A 17,918-nucleotide genomic window follows, 5' to 3' on the forward strand; every position below is an offset into this window, starting at 1 on the left:
CATTAAAACCGAATGCTTTCGCAGCCGAGGAATAGCAGGAATAAATGGATATGAAGGATGAGTTTTCTGATGTGCTTTGGAGTGACGAGGGCCAGCAGACTGACCGTTTATTAGTTGTCCAGCGCATCTTACTGAGCGGATCACTGAGCCAGCCCTGATTTGTGCTCTGCAGTATTTCATGCCTTAACGGAATGAAGAACATACTGATAGGGAGACGAATGATTTGTTGCAAAAAAGGCAAATTGCAGGAATCGACCAGAGCTTTGGGGCATAGCCCCGTGCTGGTGTCCAAGAAGCACGGAATCTGGCGCATGTGGGCTAGGTTTTTGCCCCTGACCAATATTGATTAGAAGCGCAGATACCCGATCCTCATCTGAGATTTATTGGAGAAGCTGTACGGATCAACAGGCTGCTCGGCGTTTGACTTGACGGACGGCTTCTCACAAATCCCCATCGGCGCCTCTGACAGGCATAAAACGGTATTCTATGGTCCAATCTACGATCCAGCTCTTTAATTTAAGTCTTGATGCCAATTCTTCTGACCTCGGCCTCTTGCAAGGCCCTCCGAATTCCCAAAAGATCTGGTGTGCGGATTCATTTTTGGATTGCCAGAGGTTAACGGTCAGGATTGCGATTGCGTCGTTTTCGGCAGAATCAGCAAGTATGCCCATTTCACGTATTGTTCTCAGCTGTGTGCCGGCCATGTAGGTAGCCTAGTTATTCTAACGTATTTCCCTAAGCTCCATAGATTCTTCAGGAGTAGTATTAAGGATAGGGATTCGAAGTTCGTTGCACATTCTAGCGTAACTTTTTGGTTCACCGACACTGTTAACACAATGCGACTACTGCGAGTTATCCTAAGGCAGATGGGTAAACGGAGTGCAGCTAAGCACTCTTCTACTGTATTTGTATTCTTGTTCAGATCCTATCCCTAGGCTTGATCTTAAACTATGTGTTAAGTATGATTGCAACACAACGTTACACTTGACCACCTTTCGCTCTCCCAAATCCATAATCTACAGTAGAGAGCTGCTCTCCAAACTGGGTTTGAGCCTGGTGGTCCACGGTAGCAGCCATCCCTAGCGGAAGAAGACCTGAGGAAACAACGGTCAATGTACGTGGATGTATTCACCGAGTTCAAGAGAAGAAAGTGTGTAAATAGAGGTGGCTATCGGCTGTGTGCTTCAAGTCGGACGAATGGTCCTGATGAGTCGGCAGGCTTTATGAAGAGGTACAACAGAAAATAGCCTGTCGAAGAGGTCTGCGCCCAGGTGGCAAGGGCCGTTTGCCATACTCTCACAAATCAAATCAATGCTCTTTCCATTTATGTCGGTCCTCGTAAGAGTTGGAGGTGTCATAATGCTAGCAATATTGAATTCTTAAGGAAGCTTCAAAGTTCTTTGAATTGCTCATGGACTTTAACGCACAGGTTAATGACCCTTCATAAGGATCATGATTCAGATGGAGCTGTAGAGATGCTGGGTCCAAGACACTGTTGAGCGCCCAGAATGCAAAAGAGGAGAGCTTCTAGTGAAATAGGGTGAAGAACGTCGACCTGACTGGCTGGCTGAAGAGCCATCTGCAGGCATCATTGCCTGCTCAAGAATTTGCAGCTTTTTTTGTGTTACAACACACGTCACCATGGATGATATTTCTCGCGCTCACTAATTACTGTCCTTCCCCAACGCATGATTTGTAACGAGCCTACCTTCATATATTAGTATTGGCTAGATAGTTACCATTACTATTTTATGGGTTTTCTCTAGACTCAGATTTAGGCGAGGCACTCATGTATGTTGCGTCCACGTACTTATTGGTGCGTCACCCGGAACTTGGCAGTCGATTCTGCTGCATACACAAGATAGACTGGCACGCAGATATTCTTTTGTGTTATTTTCATGTTTGTTTATTTGTCTTCCATTCACTGAGCAAAGGCCCACTTGAGTCGGCGCTCCGACGACGCCAAGCCGTAGCGCCGCCGTGGTCTTGCTCCTCTGGTTCCCCGTTCGTTGCTTGCTAGTGTCTGTGGCTTTAAACATGTGGACTTCACTTCAGCGACTCAGGCCTCCACGTGCTTCTCTCATTTGCAATGTGCCTCCTTTTCTGCTTGGCTGAAAAGTGGCGACGGGGCAGGCAATTCCGCCTTCGCTGCATGCAGGTGGCCTTGTCGCATAGGAATGGAATATGAGGGCAGGTGCTTTGAAATTCTGGCGGATAAACGCAGCCGGACAAGGTACACTGTAATACTTTTAGCTCTGCTAGTTATATTGAACTAAGAACTAGCAGCAAGCTGACTAGCTGGTTTGTTTGTCTGATTGTTTTTCATATTGCCTCGCAAAATACTGCTTGACCATTCAAGAAGTCGCACTTGCATGCGCAGCTGTGATGCAATGTAAAGGTAGCTGTGTATGCTCGGGGTGCTTAAAGAGTGGAACTACGCGCATTTTAGCTGTACTGTGCGCGAGCATTGGAAGGCGGGGCCTCATTGGAAAACCCCTGACTAACGTTCTACCAAGTCTGCATCGAGCCTGGAGTGAACAGTCTTCCTACGGGCATAAAGGCCCACAGGTAGCCTGTTGCCTCGCAAACCCGTGGGGCTTGCGAAGGCGATTTTTCCCAGATCTTCAAGCACGCGAGCTCTCATACTTTGCTTGTTCAATGCTTTCCACTTCAAGTCCTTTATACATGCGAGCTTTCTTACTTTGACTCGGTTCAGTTGAATGATCTTTCACTTATATTAACAATACACACCATAATGAGCTTTATGATCGTAGCGTAGGGCACTCTTCAAGCTTTTATTTTTTGCTCTGGGCTCAATATATTGTTTTTACTGCTGCAGCCCAGAACTTCAGCCATTCGGGGTCCCCCCTCTGCGCTACCGTACAGTAACCGCGGTAAGAGCGCTGCTAGGTGCACTGCTTGCAGGTAAAGCCGATTTTAGTTGATATTTCACTACAAGAATCCTTTCCATTCATGAATTGATTGTAGTCGAAAGAGTTTGTAATAATCGAAGAAAGGAGCCACGCTAGGGGCAGTAGTGCACTAGGCACTCACGCGTAAACATGAAGCAATAGAATAATTTGCAAAGCGGTGTATAGAAAAACATGCTTTTTAGAGCTAATACCTTAGAGTGACACGATTAGAAAGGTGCACCTCTCATCCGTTTTAGCCCTTTGCGGCTGAAGAGCGCCGCTGAAGGTAGCGCGTAGGGGAGAAGGCCAAATGCTTCCGTTTTCAAAAACATTCGCCCTCATCATCTTCCACCTGCCAACGAAAGCTCTTTCAGGGTATCTGCTGGACATGACGGCTACATGGCTTTTTGTGCGTTGCCCGCGGATGAGGCACTTGCAATTCTGTAGGGTAGAATTCTCTGTGCACGCAGCTGCACTCTGTAGAAAGCTTTTTTGCTGTACGAAGAATTGCTGGACGCTTGGATGCCGCATGTCCAGGATGTGATCGACTTCTTACTCCCAATCACCTTGGCACGCTGCATTGACAGGACTCCAGGCCTCGGTGTAGTCAAGTAGCCCACCAATCGCGCCTTTAGCTGCTTCTTCGTGTACTGAAAGCACTCTCGACCCATTTTCGCCTAGAGAACTTAGGGCCCTGCACCCTCATAGTCTGTCAAGGCACTGAGTGCCTAATGAAGGTTGACGTGAATGCATGATCGTCTGCATCATAATTTGATAGAAAGTTTGCGCGAGTAGAATGTTGGTGATGAAGCATGTCATCCTACACCTTATTATTGATATTATTGGAAGCAAATCCCAATTATTCAGGCTGTACAGGGAAATCGACCTTCACTGTGGGCATGCTTGATAAATGACCAGGTAACAGAAACATACCCTTGGTTAGACCATTGTGCCTGAAGCTGCATTGACGTCTACTGGGCCAATGGGACCAAAATCATTCCGGAACCCGCAAACGGCTTGCACGCAACAGTCCACACAGAGACAGGCATTGGTTACGGAACTGTTTCTGAAAGTGTTGATCGTGAGAAATGCTGCTTCTTTCTTCGATACAGTGAATCGTTTCCATCAAAATGCTTCTTGTAATGGATACCACGGCCTGATTTGTATGCGTGCAATAGCCACTTAAATGAGAGAGAAAGCGTCAATATAGAGATACATCCCTAGGGGAATTTTGGGGAAGATTCGTATTTATTTCTTAGAGCGGACAAAGCATTTCCTTTTTTCTCAAGGTAGACTTTGTTAGGGTCTTCAGTAAGGCTCAGCAGAGTTTATTCGAATTACGATCGTTATTCTCGCGTACTTAGTCCCCAATGGAGACGCTTGCTACTTCAGCGTTGTGCAGAGTTTTGTCGAGCGCTACAACTTTTCGGTAAGGGCCATTTGAGAACGGTGGCCATGGGGGTTCCTGGTATATGGAGGGAGGCAGTAGGATAGCAGAGGAGCTACCTGATCTAAAGCAGCGGTGGTTGATGGTGATGTGTCAAGACTTGGTAGAGGGGTGCAATCATCAACAGACTCCCAATCCGCCGGAAAGCGATTTGACCAGAGTGTGCTTGTCAGGACGATTTTGATCCACTGTACGGACGATCACGTTAAACAAAGGAGTGATTTCAAAGGATTCGGATCTCCTCATATGGCAAGCTCAAGAAGGAAGTAAGCCCTTCAGCTGTGCAGGATGATTTCGCACTAGAGATTTATGTTTTTCAAGCCCTTGTTTGTTGGACGTCGAGAATGGCTTATGAATGTGGAAAAAGAAGTATTGAACTTCCAGGCATCCCTGATTCCACCCACCCACTTGTGTCTATATAATGGTGAATAAATAACAAAGCACATGCTGTAAGGCGTGGCCACTGGGGTTCCAGACTCTGTAGAACCGTTTAGAGCTTCACTGCGGTATACACTGCGTTATACCCCCATGCATAAAGACGTCTCTCTGCACCACCTAAACATTCGCCGAGCGAAACATTTTGATAATTGCTAAACAACTTCCTAAAAGGCACTTGACATTGGCTTTAAATCGTGCCTCCGACCCACTTCTCTCAAATTTCGCCGACACGCTGCAGCAGGCCTCTTCAGTCTTTGATCACCAAGTAACTTTTTGGCCCCCGCTCCTCTGTTGTACGGAGTTGTGGGACGTGTTACCGAGTAAGATACGGAGATGTTTGCGCTGTATTCAAGCCCTATTACCGTAGCAGGCAAGAAAGCTGTTTCGACTGTATCACTGTCCCTGGTTTACCTAGCTGTGAACTCAGATCCCCGCCTTCAATGCATTCCGTGAGTTGGTTCCTCGCATAAAAAGAACAGCTGCGGCTGGTGTGATACATAGGGTGACAAGATTTTATGACAGAATATGCAAGGTAAGACGAAATATCTGAACCGAGGATCTTTGACTAAGCAAGCAATAAAGGTGGGCGACCGCTTTGATTCTCGGACTCTTCCCGTAGCACTCTCCTAAAGTGTCCTTTGGAAATTGGTTGAAGGAATACAATTACTATCCACGGTTCACGGCCATCAATGGAGAGATCCTTAAACTGACGTTGCTTTCCTTTTCAAGAGAAATTAGATTCGATGCCGTAAAACAAAAACTAAGCCTTGTCCCCTTGCTGTCGCCAAAGAAAGGCCGTTTCCGGAGCCAGCGTTATTCACGCGAAGGCTAGCGCTTGCAGCACTTGCAGCGAGCTACCCAAGCAGTGGCACGGTCGTAGGCAATTCCGCAGAGGGCTGAACTGAGGTTGGGACTGCAGCATCTAAACCAGGGCTCCTCCACGGGCCGCCTGCCCCTTCACTACGCTGCTGTACCATATATAGGACTGTCTCGATAGAAAGGCAGTAGAAGTCCCTGTTTACTTATCAGCGTTACGAGTACTGATTGAACCCTTGCGGCTGGGAGAGCGGTTGCCCGTGGAGTTGCTGGAAGTAGAAGTGGGTCTCCTTGGCGGTTTTACAGCCTGGGTGGTGGTGGCTTTCCTGGTTGAACGGGGGGAGGATCTCATACCTGCTTGCTGCAGCAAACCCTGCGATACCTTAGCTGATAGAGTAGTCATCGTGTGCTCCCTCGGGAAGGGCTTTTTTGCCCGAATTTGGCACAGGAACAGCCATAGTATTTTCCGTTCTTACTCCGAGCTTTTCCTGCATGCTGACTACTTTCGCTAGCACAGACAAGAAACTGGAGCCCTTATCAGATTTACTGTGCTATGTTTCTTCAAGAGTATTGCCTACAGTCCTTTCATAGGCTCTAGCTTCTTCATCTCCATCGCCTTTGTTTACCTCCTCGCTGTCGCATGGGGTACCGCTCAGGGGCCCGCGTGCTGTCTCTTTTAATGGACCCATCAAGATGTCGGTTGTTTTGGCATCTCGCTTCCTTTTATCACGATGTGTGTCCTTCGTGTTCTCTGCTGAGCCATGAGCTCCCTGATACAGAGTAGGTTACCAAATTCACACAGGGGGCCCAAGTACGGCGCTGAGGGTGTTTGACAGCATAGCTGGTATCCGCTGCCCCTGGTTTAATCAGACTATTTTGCACTGTCGGTACATGCAGCTTTCGCTCCTCCCCACCAACCACGGCATGCAATATCATATCCATGTCCCAATGAAAGAATGCTTCCGAGGCTTTCACCTCCTGCATGGAAATTGCGCTCGTCTTCGAGGCTCTCTCAATCTCTCCGTCCTCTGCCTTTGTCAGTGACTTTGCCTTTCCCCCGGTCTCTCCCTGTTCTCCCCTCGTTCGCTCCAGTTTCCCTGTCTTCGTGTCGTCCTTTTTGAGCCTTTTCTACTGTTACCTCTACCGCTCATTCTCCCTTCTCCACCCCGCTCGTTTCTTTTCCATCTACATTCCTGCCAGCTTCTATTTCTGAAACAGCTCCCTTCTCCTGCCGAGCAGCCCGTTGCGTGTGTACTGTGCGTGGCTTCTCACTCGCCTCAGCATGCTGTGGGACAACCCTGATGTCAAGCGTCTGGCTTTCCAACATGGACGTCAAACCACCCGTCACCTTGGCTTTTTCATGTCTTCCCTCCCGTATATTATCAGCGTCCTTACCTATAATCAACACTTTTTCCCGCTGCCATATCCCTGGCTGTTCCATAGGAGGGCCCCAGGCGTGTAATTGGGTGGGTATGCCGTTTCCTCTTGGCTGCCTGCACTCGCTGTAGAACCTACAAAGGGTTTTTCCGGCAAGTGCCCTCCTGCGGTGAGTCAAACGGGGCAAACCTTTCCTCCAAGTCCCCATATTGTAGTAAAATAGAACTGATAGGATAACACTGTTTATTGAGAGCGGTGAGTTGAGCCCAACTAAGCTCGCTCACGGCAACTTCGTCGCCCTGGCAAGCGTGTCGCCGCGCGTCAGCTGTCTCGAGTGCCTCCATAAAGAGCTGGAGCACTTCCTGCTGCAAGATTGACTTTATGAAACCCTCAAGCTTTGTGAGAGCCCGAGTGTAATGCTCATGCTTAGCTGCCTCCTTGATGAGGACAGCGACCGGCGGCAAGTAGGTGTGATTCCATTCTTTGACAAGGGTACCCCCACTACCAGGACTCCCTATCAATTGTTTTGCTTGTTGAATCCTCTGCCGGGTGTGCCACTGCTTTCTCCGCCATGCTCAATGTTGTTCGGAGCGCCTTCCAGTGTCGACCGCCCAGTTCGCACTCAGCCTCACCATGGGGACCCCTGCTATCGCCTCCTGGAGGGCTTTCGACCCAAGCGCTTGCAGCTGTTCAAGCGTCTCCAGTCGCGTCAGCTCCTTATTTGCTTCTGCAACCGCGTTGCGGAAACTCAAGGCTCCCGTGCGCATCGCCTTAAAGGCCCTCAGGAACGACAGCTGGACCTCAGCTATGCGATTGCTCTTAGGGGAATTTGAAAGAGGACCAGCAGAGCCCTCTGCGGAGGTGGCCTGCTCGATCTTGCGCATGGCATTCTGTGAAGTGACTTCCCAGGTGCGCAGCCGGAGGGAGACTTCTCCGAGGTGAGCCATGGCAAAAGCTGAGGGGTGTGTAATGCGCAAGTCTACTGTCATGCGCAAAGCTTCCATTTGCCTCTGCCAAAGCTGTACTGTTTCCGCGAAAGCTGCCTCCTCTGCTTCTGCTCCTCCAGCTACTGTTCGGCCACCAAAAGACGCTGCTCCTCAAGATACAACACCGACAATTGAGCACTAGCATCCTCATGTGTGGCCTCGAAAGCGTCTGGGGTGCTGCGAAGAGACAAGACTTCCTGTATTAACTGCTCTAACTGTTGCGGCATAGCTCGCCTTTGCTGCTCCTGCGGTCGCACTTTCTCCGGAAGCCTTCGTTCTGCGCCGTTTGGAGAATGTAGCTCATGGAGACGTCTCCTGTAGCTTGTAAGACTTTGCTCCAAGGTTTGTGTTTCTTCCGCTATAGCTCTGATGGTGTTTACCTGTTCTCGCTCTCTGATCTCATGTAACCTTTCTTCTTGTTTTAGTTGCTGTAGCGCCTTCAGCAGGTTCATTCTGTCAAAATCTAAGTACTTCTGCGGCTCCTTTTTTGGTATCGAATAGGCCTCATCAGAGCTCCGCTTTTCTGCATCCAGCTCAGCTTTGAGAACCGCAATCTGCCTCCTGCTTGCTTGTAAATAAGCATCAGCGGCCTCAAGTGTCCTCAGCTGCTGTAGCTTTGCATCATGCTGTTGCTCCTCTGTATCAAGCAGCTTCTCCTCTGCCACCAGCTGTTGCATGAACTGAGAGAAAGATTCCTCTGTTTTTGCTTCTGAAAGTTCTAAAAGCTGCTGATACAAGTTTAAGTTTAACACTAGCATGGCTCTCTGCTGTAGTGCTACAGCCGGTCTCTCCTGAACTTGAACTTGGGACTCTGCTGTCTCGGTTACTTCCGAGAATGCTGTCGGCCAGTTCCGCGTACCACCCACGCGGTGCAGCTGTTGTTGCTCTATCTTCTGCAATTGTTGCTGCTGCTGCAGCTTCAACGTTGATGCCTCTGTTGCCCCGATGCTCCAGCACACCATCAGCAAGTTCTTTTGCACCTTGGAGGCAGCTGCCGGCTTCGCGCTGTACAGCAGTCCTAGCCTCTATTATCCTTCTGCTCCGTTCCACAGCAAAGTCCACTACTCCCGCTGCCAAAATCATCAGCAGCAATCCACTAACCAAAACCAGTTTCGCTTGCTGGGCTGGAGGATGATGCATCGTATTCTCAGGTCACTTTGGAGCCTTGTCTGGCTATGCCTAGTGTGGCCGGCATTGCAAAAAAAAGGAATTAAGATGGATGAAAGCCATAAAACTACTGTGAAGCATGCTGCTATGCTGCCAGAAGGCTTGTGCTTTTCCCGTGGTGTTCCCTCATAACCGGGAATTCCAAGATAAGACTCTGCTGCTGGCTCCGAGTGCTGCTGCTGAAGGAGCAAAGGATGGAAGTCGCCCTACAAGAACGCTAAGCCCATAGATGCAAAGTGCCAGCGTTGTCAAGTGCCACGCTATGGATGTCACATTGTTCACAATGCTGCAGCAGTAGGCTTGTATGGTGATGGATTTGTTTCTGCTACCTGAGTTCAGCAAGCCTATAGCTCAACTGCTGTGACAGCCGCCGGACATGTGTGTTGCAAATGATTGCCTCAAACGCCATCTGTCTTTCATATATTCCCTGTGTACTTAAACGCATCCTCCTGCCAGTTTGACGCATCTAAAATGCTCATCAACGTACAGGCACAGGTAGGAGATAACCAAAGAAAAGGGATTTTTCGACGTTATGGCTGAGGTACCACAGCTTTTTGTTGATGCTACTGGAGCAATTGCTGCGACCTTGTCGCAGCTTGCCCCGTTACCCCCAGCCTTGTACTTCAGGAAGCTCCCACGGACCTTTGCAAATATTGACGATCGCATTAGAAGTCAAAAAATCTAAAGTCAGTCAGCACAAAGTATGCCGGCCACTCCTAGCCCCGCTACCGAAATTTACAAGCGGAGCGGCTGTGATTGCGCTCCCACCGTGAACGTCAAGTCACTCTACGACTTCTCAGTCTTCCGGACAGTGCTGACAGCCATCGACTTTAGAATTCATTAAATACAGGTCCTAGCTATCTTTATGCCATGTCTCTTATCTTTTTGCGAACATTTAAATGATGAGCTGGTCTTACTTCAGCAGTAGCCCCTGTTCGAGCACCAGGGCACACCGTAATAGATCCTGCTACTTGCTCTGCCAAAGGAACAGGTCAAATTCTCTAACTTTAATCGTGGTATCACCAAGAAAGTCATCCTTACTTGAATACTTTTTTTTGAAAATTGATAACACCTACCCCTCGTTAAAAAGTGTTGGGAAGTGTTAACTGGCAGCCTCACAACTCAAATGTGCACCAGTAGCTATTCTGTGCACCACTTGGTCTCTCCGGTAGAGCCCGTGTTAGGGGAACCTGTGACATCATGAGGGGGACCCATCGATCAAGCTAGAGGTGCCGGCTTCGTTGCGTGCTCCCAATGGCAATACACACGTGTTGGGGCAAATAATTTGTTCTGCTGTTACAATTCTGCCCCTAGTGAATTTACGGGTAGACACGAAGCCCCAGTCCGACTACAAAGCTTACTAGGAACTTATTAAATAATCTCTGAAGAGGGTTCTCTCTTCTCCAGGCTCTTACACTATAGGACCTCGCATGAAGCGAAATGGGCAGCCACTTTCCGCATTGCTGCACCCTCTAGGCACTCCGAGCGCTCAGATGAGTCGCAGGTGCAACTAATGCGCGGAAAAAAAAATAATTGGTTCTTGACAGTATGGGCTAACATTATACTGCAGCAATTGAGGTGTGCAGACGGACAGGCCAAAAGGTATATTCTTTACTAATTTTGCTCAAATGTACCTAGTGTAGAAGAACGTATCAGAGTGCAGCCTTGCCTGTTACGGCATCCCCTTTCTGTCGGAGCACACGCCTTCGCGTTCCGTAACCCCACGTTCTCACTAGTCGCCTATTGGACGGTCACCGACACGGCAGCATCGCCACTCCACATGCAGGCAAAGGCAAGAAAACAGTAGAATGAAGGTAGCAAAACGCACATCCGTCCCGTAAGAAGAACAGTAAGGAGAAATTTGCAGACGCTTTTGAACGATTGACCCACCAAACTAACATGAACCCGGTGGCTCAGTACCTCGCTGGTGGTGAACTAGCACTACATTTGTGCCTACGGGTGGTTTTTCGCACATAAATTCGCACAATAAGAACTCCTTAATATGCAGGAGCCGCTCACACGGACCATCTTACAAGGCCCTTAGCGCCTGAAGAGGGATGGTTTAAAAACTCTACTCAGATATCACCATTTTGCAGGGCAACGACACAATTGATGACTTACAAGCCCATCAGGCTCGACTTCACCTTCAACCAGCACATGCTCCTCTAAGGCAGCTATTCTACTGCGTCCCTTCACATACCAGGACCTTAAATGGCCACCCGTTTTTAAGATGGCGCTTAATGGTAAGTTTCTGTGCTCCCCGAAACTCATGAACACGATGGAATAGCAAGCGTTTCCACTGCGGACTGAGGAAGCCCAAGTGGAGTTCTCGATACGAGCACCACTGTGCTCACACTTCCTGGAAATCGTTGCAAAGTCTACAGAGAATTCAGTGCTTTTTTCGCGTAAAGAAATGAATGCTAGCACTCCCCGATGGCTCCCCTCGGGGGTGAACCTCTATTTTTACGCTTTCCATTTCAGTTAGCCGGTTGCTGTACGCCTGCAAATCGGGCCCCAACACCATTACCAAGCACCTCATGTGATGAAAACCACTTCCTTCTCCACGAAAACAGACAAGTCTATTCACAATTAACATATAAAGACTGTTTGGTCCTCTATAGTCACTCTAAGTGATAGTCTCCCTAGTCGCCCAGGGCGCCTGGCTGCCGCTTTAACCACAATCATGTAGGTGGAAATAATTAGTACTGGGGACTTGCTAGTCTTTAGCGCTGCCCACGGTGATGCTCATTTGCTTGATTCACTCGATACTGGCTGAACAGTGCACATTTCTTAGGAAGTATAGCATACCCCGTTTCCCTACATGTATTCTAGCCGCTGCGAATCCTTACCAAAGCATACTACATACAAACATGCCTGTAAACTAAACGTCTTAAGAATCGTGAGTTCTTATAGACTATCCACATACAGGGGCCCTAGGCCTTTAAGTGTAAGTGCATAGGGGGAGCCTTGAACTGCGGAGAAAGCAGCTGGAAGGGCGCCTGTAATTGTAGTCTATTGCATTCAATGGACATCGCCATAAAATACTTTGGTGAACCTCCTTTCAACAAAGACGAAACAAGTGAAATATGAAGCTTGCTTTTCAGTACCGAATAATTGTGTTTAGTGTATCACCAGCGCTCCTGTGCAATACGCCCTCCGAAGTAGGCATGGACGTGGCGGTTTGACGTCAGCAGCACCCTTTGCAGCAAAGAGATTTGGAGAAAAGCTGGCTAGTGCATGCAAAGGCATGCGCATAGTTAAAAAGAAACAGGCACAGAAGTGTCATGAGCAGCGATCGACAGTGGGTAATGAGCCTAGCAATTCAGTCTCGGTGGACCTGCAGGCTCTCGGAGGTGCAAGGTGCAACCAGAAGAAGACCAGGCTAAGAGATCTGCGGCCAGGTGCCTAGGGTAACTTGCGGTTCTCTCGCGAATTAATCGTCTTTCTTACTCGTTGGATTTTCTCAGACGTTGGATGTGCCACAGAACTATCAGTAGTAGCTTTTGATGAGCGTTTGGGGGTCAGCAGTACTCTGCAATAAATAAGACATGAGACTTAATTCTTTACTAATTCTTTGTCAAAATATAAGTGGCGTAGTGTAAAGTGTTGACGTGCAGCTTTGTTCGCCATATTATGTAAAGGAGAGAAACTCAATACGATAATTTTTTGCGTGTATACTAAATGCTACGTACATCTAGCTGTACATGTTGGGTATGCTTGGATGGTGCGGCAACGCCAATCGCAGGTGCTCCCCTCCCCTCATGTCGGAGTCCTGCGGGGGCCTGGCATGAAAAGAGTGGAGATCTTTTAGGAAGGAAAACAGTACCTCTCTATAAGATTGTATTGAGTTTGGAAATGCGGTACAGCAAAAAAAGCTTGAAAAGAGTGAACATCGGATTAAGCCAGCATATGTGGGGAAAAGCATGGATTGTATCTGGTATATAACTGTCAGCGCGAAAATAGCTCACGGTTTTGGCGTGAATGAGATAATCACAGTCAAGACCCAGCTGCCTGGGGCTTTATCATAGCCACTGCCTATCTATAAGGAACAAACGCCTCTTTTTGGAAGAAAAAGGAGAGCAAGAATGAGAACGAATGCCTTGAAGTACTGTGGACCCACTACGGAATGGGCCTTACAAAGATAGCAGTGCCTTGCGTCGATGATAAGCTACCAAAATCCCATACTGTAGGAGACTTATAAAATCAAAAATACAACATTTAGAATGCTGCACGCTTCAGGTGGGGCAAAGAATAAGTTCGGTCATCTTTTGGATTGCACTCACCCTCCTGCTTTCGGCATAGACAAATGATAACCAATTTTAGACTAACCTGCTTTTCTCAGCAGGTAGAGTACCGCTAGTCCCAGTCGCTCGAAGTGAAGATGCAAGGAAGTTATGCAAACACACCCGCAAGGCTACAAAACGCTGGTTGAGAGAATTTCTCGATATGCAGCCAACTGCAGTCGACTCTCTTGAGGGCGCCGTAAGCTCTGCGCAACCCTATGTCGAAAAACTACAGCTAGCTCGAGGAACTCTACCGCTGCACAGAAGACCACCAGAATAAATAGATACATGCTGAATGGGCTCTGTTGAAGCTCTTCTCTGCGCTGAGGCGCTATCTGTTGCTTTGACTAAGCGGCGACTGCTACGGCCTCAGTTAGACCAAAGGGGTCACAAGCGCGTCCCTTGCGTGCTTCATCCCCGTCCCGTCAGTTAACTATCCTTGATCCACCACTTCTTCCCAGTATCTACTTGTGTGTCTCCTGATTAAGAATATCTATAATGCTCTGGACCTTGACCTTTGGAAGGGAGAGCAGGTCTTCATCAGACAGATTAGGATCGTCAGATACATTTGGTTGCATATCTTTTCCTGTATGCTGATTGGCTGTATCATCGAATCCCTCAACCTTCTCCAAGCTGTCCTGCAATTCTTTTCTAGATTTCTTGGCTTTATCACAGATCCCCAGCGCATAAAGCCTGGCTGTAGTATCTGAATACTCCTTGGAGACTGCTTCCCACGCCCCTACAGCTCGGGCTAGCTTGTCTCGGTAGCTTGTGTCGAGACATGACTTCTTGTACTCCAGACGCTCCAGTCGCAGCCTATAGAATTCCAGTAGTGTCATAGCCCCATGCAATTGCAGTTTCAAGGATATGCGGCTGGTTCCATTTCCATCTTTGTCAGCCAGCTTGCCATCCTTTAAATTCTGAAGGGACAGCAGTCCTCTGCGTGACGCCATCCGGCTTTTCTCAATAATCTCTTGTCGTCTTTTCGTCGCTTCGATGTCTGCTTCAAGTCGCTCTTTCTCTCCTTTCAGGATATCCTCTTGTGATACTTTTTTGATGAAGAGTTGATGAATTTCTGTGGCCAAGTCTCGATCCTGATCAAGGCTTATAGCCAGGTCCAGAGAAGACAGCAATGCCAGTCTTTTTGTCTCCCGTTCTGCACTAACTAGAAGTAGCTGGATTCCCACACTCTCGTTTTCCTGGTCTTTCTTATACATATCATCAAAATGGGTTCGCACCTTAGAGCTTATTTTGTGTTCTGCCGAATGGCGTAACTGCAGCAACAAAAATAGGTCTCCTTCGGAACCCCTGGCCTCCTTGAGGGCCTCCTCTGGGGCATCAGCAATGCTCGCCTCCAGAGAATGCTTCTGCTGCTCCAAAAACTTCTTAGCATCACCAGCTATTTCGGAGTTGTGTAGTAGGGCCACTGTGTCTTCCAACTCCTGCTGCAACTTCTCTTGCCAGGGCTTGACATGCTGCTCTGCCACTTGACGCTCATACTGCTCCAGGCTCGCGTGGTGGTTCAAGGCATCATGAAGCAAACCCTGGTACTTCACGTCATTCTTTTTTCTCTGCATCGCCCCTTTCCGGTCCTTGCAAATTCCTTTCACGCGTGCAGCACCTTCGGTGACAACTTCCGCCGGCAGCTGCTCAACTGTTTCCTCAAACGCTTTTCTCCTTGACTGTAGCTCTGCTTCGCATTGTTTCTGAGCGCATTCCTCTTCCTCTATCTGTTTCAAAAGCTTTTCGAACTCCTCTTGCATTTTTCTTTGCACCTCTCTGCGCTGTTTCAAGTCCACTATCCTCGCCTCCTCTGCTTTCTTGCGGATTCGCAACACCATCTCCAGGCTCCGAAGTCGTTCTTCTGCATCTGTTTTAAAAAACTCAATAGCTTTGTGTTCCATCGCATGCACTAAGCCCTCTTTTTGCTTCTTTGTGAGCTCCAGCTGCTTTAGCCTCAGATCATCCAGCTCCTTTGCCTCAGTAACTGTTTGAGCCAGTAAATGTTCCTCATGGGTCATAGCGCTGCCATCCAACTTCACCGTCAACAGCTCCAAGTCTTGTATTTTGTTCAGTACCATCCTCTTCTTCTTGAGTAGCCGGAGGATCTCATCGTAGGCTTGCTTAGTCAAGGCAGAATCGGGGCCTTTTCCGTAGCTTACGGCCCTCAGCACTTCCTGAAGCTTAGCATTTGCCTCCTCCAAAACCGTGGCCTGCTCCCCCAAAGTCCTTACACGCATAGCCGCCTCTGCAGCTCGCTGTTCCTCGTTGCTGAGTTGCTCGAGGAACCCTTTTTGTGCCCTCTCTTCCACTTTGGCGACGGCCTTGAACTGTATCTGGCTCTGAGTATTTCCAGAGCTGAGCCTCAAAGGTTGTTCCATTATATCCCTTAAATCTTTTGGATTCTGCGCATCCTTGCTTTGTGAGTCATTTAGTGCGAGCTTTCCTTTGGCGTCATTAATAGGGGTTGTAAAAGCAAGCACTTTCGCAAGTTTGCGGCTGGTTGCCCCGTACACAACAAGAATGCCGCAAATTAGCGATGCTGCGGTGAAGAGGACATCATACTTCTTCTTTTTCAACCGTCTTTTGATTTGAAAATCCTTATGGGGGCTCGTACGCTCGGTGCCCACCACAGATGTGGGAATGTGCGTGCCTGCGGCTAGATTAATAGCCTCAGCCCCCCCCAACTCTACTATGCCTTCTTTGTTCTCCATGATGTTAGTATTTGTCTCGATACAAAATATGGTACCGAAGGAGCACGAAAACGCGACCACCGCCAATACACCTGTAGCTACACCTTTCATGAGACTCTCCGGAAACAAGCATATCGACGGCAAAAATCGTAGATTTCTTATATTTTGCATATGTAGCCTCATCTTTCGTAAGGCATAAATAGGGTCACAGGGTATATTTGTATCTTTGGTGCACTCGTGGGCAGAACGGCTGGAAGGAGCTCTGCCATTTGGGAGCGGAAAATCGCTGTCAATAAAGGGGAGCGACGTAGGCTTATGTCCTGACAGCGCGAATCAATTTACTTCTGGAGAAAGGTAATTTCCCTGGAGATAACATAGGACCCGACAGAGCCTAAATGCTGGGTCCGGCACATTAAGGAACGTAGTGAGTGACCGCCTATGCTTTACTACTAACAGGGTGATGAGCAACCAAAGTAGTGCGCACCAAGGCAACATGCATTAAGCAAACCGTCTTGAGGAGTAAAGGTCAAAACACTTGGGGAGAACAGTAGCGGTGATTCATTCGTTCTGCTCCTTATTTTAGCATGCGCTTGTACTGTAGGCCATGTAGTAGTGCTGAATCAGCCCCCATATAAGGACAACCGCATTAAAAGCATAATCTGCGGTCCTTCAAATTTGCGATGGCATGAACGAATAGGCTTGTCTTATCTGTTGAAAACTTAGAAGTCCTCGGATTTTGAGTGTAACATAACGGAAGGCGGGCATCGAAGCCTCAAGTAAGGGCCTCCTATCTGATAGCTGTGAAGACAAAAAGTGCTTTATCACACGATCCACAGACATAGCTTGTTGCTACAGTGTTGTATGTTGGTAAGAAGTCCTTGTTAATTTGTAACTGTCCATCTACGGCCTTGTTAGGGTGACACTTTACTCGTTAATTTTTTTCACACAAAGTTTTGAGTGTCTCTGAGCACAGCTCCTATCTTTCCCCACCCAATTCGCTCGAAGCTCCGACATGAATGAAGAAGGGGCAGCAATGGCGCGCGTTGCTTCCCGACCTAAGTAATTCGGGAATTTACCTCTAGTTACACGTAGCAGCTAGCGCACTCGCACACTACATTGCGCCTTGTTGTATCGAACAAAGAGTGCCCTGGAATTGATAAAATATACATACCGGCAAACTAGTTGGTCGATTCGTCGAATAATTCTTTTTTAGATACAAGTAGTGCAGTACAAAGTGTTGAATTTTATGCTGGTCGGATATGTCTTCACTTCGCCATCCCAGCATGTTCCTTGAGCTTGTATAGCAAGAACAAGGGCGTTCAAAAAAGTTCTTACCCTCTCGCAATTCTCATGGCAATCAGGTACACGAAAACAGCACAGATCAGAAAAACCAAGCGTGCAACGAACCGCTGAGGGGAATGGAAGGAAGGAAGACAAATATACTAGCCAACAACAAAGGAAGGACCGTAGCAACACGAATGAGGCGGCGAGATGGTTCGATATCGTTGGCTGGTTGAATTCTGTGATCCACTTGCTACGAGATAAAAGAAGAAAAGCAAGATGTGTAAGTGGAATAAAGATGCACACTATCTAAACAATGACTTCTCGTCCCGTAAAGCGATGTAGGCTAGAAAACACTGCCGACACATGCAAAATAATCAATGTCCAAGATCCGAAGGACGCGTAAAGAAGAATACAGGGACATCATCCTTGAGTGCCTCTGCATGATTCTTAGTTTGGAGAACAACTTAGCAAGAGCCCAAATCGAATGACAGAACGGCAGATTGACTAGCCTGCAA

The 17,918-nt window shown here is 48.0% G+C and overlaps 2 protein-coding genes across 2 annotated transcripts; both read right to left on the reverse strand.

Moving 5' to 3' along the window:
• Window positions 1-6,760: 6,760 nt before the first annotated feature.
• LOC34621257 lies at window positions 6,761-8,734 on the reverse strand. The gene is made up of 4 exons (XM_026334316.1): window positions 8,116-8,734; window positions 7,613-8,080; window positions 7,180-7,564; window positions 6,761-7,124 (listed from the first exon to the last, which is right to left on the reverse strand). Exons 1-4 carry the CDS (start codon window positions 8,732-8,734, stop codon window positions 6,761-6,763), a joined length of 1,836 nt encoding a protein of 611 aa, XP_026190101.1.
• Window positions 8,735-13,890: 5,156 nt separating this feature from the next.
• On the reverse strand, window positions 13,891-16,140 carry LOC34621259 (myosin-9). Its single transcript, XM_022734480.2, has one exon. The coding sequence runs from the start codon at window positions 16,138-16,140 to the stop codon at window positions 13,891-13,893; it is 2,250 nt and encodes a 749-aa protein (XP_022588133.2).
• Window positions 16,141-17,918: the final 1,778 nt, after the last annotated feature.

Source organism: Cyclospora cayetanensis, unplaced genomic scaffold (genome assembly GCF_002999335.1).
Source record: "Cyclospora cayetanensis isolate NF1_C8 unplaced genomic scaffold, CcayRef3 CcayRef3_contig_4, whole genome shotgun sequence".
Classification (NCBI taxonomy): Eukaryota; Apicomplexa; class Conoidasida; order Eucoccidiorida; family Eimeriidae; genus Cyclospora; species Cyclospora cayetanensis.

Bases quoted from the DNA above. Each gene is read 5' to 3' on its own strand.
- LOC34621259 (XM_022734480.2), bottom strand. From the start codon at position 16,140: ATGGAGAACAAAGAAGGCATAGTAGAGTTGGGGGGGGCTGAGGCTATT.
- LOC34621257 (XM_026334316.1), bottom strand. From the start codon at position 8,734: ATGCTAGTGTTAAACTTAAACTTGTATCAGCAGCTTTTAGAACTTTCA. The intron at 8,081-8,115 runs GTGCTCAATTGT...CTTGAGGAGCAG, and splicing joins GGCCACACATGAGGATGCTA to CGTCTTTTGGTGGCCGAACA. The intron at 7,125-7,179 runs GTTTGCCCCGTT...AACCCTTTGTAG, and splicing joins TATGGGGACTTGGAGGAAAG to GTTCTACAGCGAGTGCAGGC.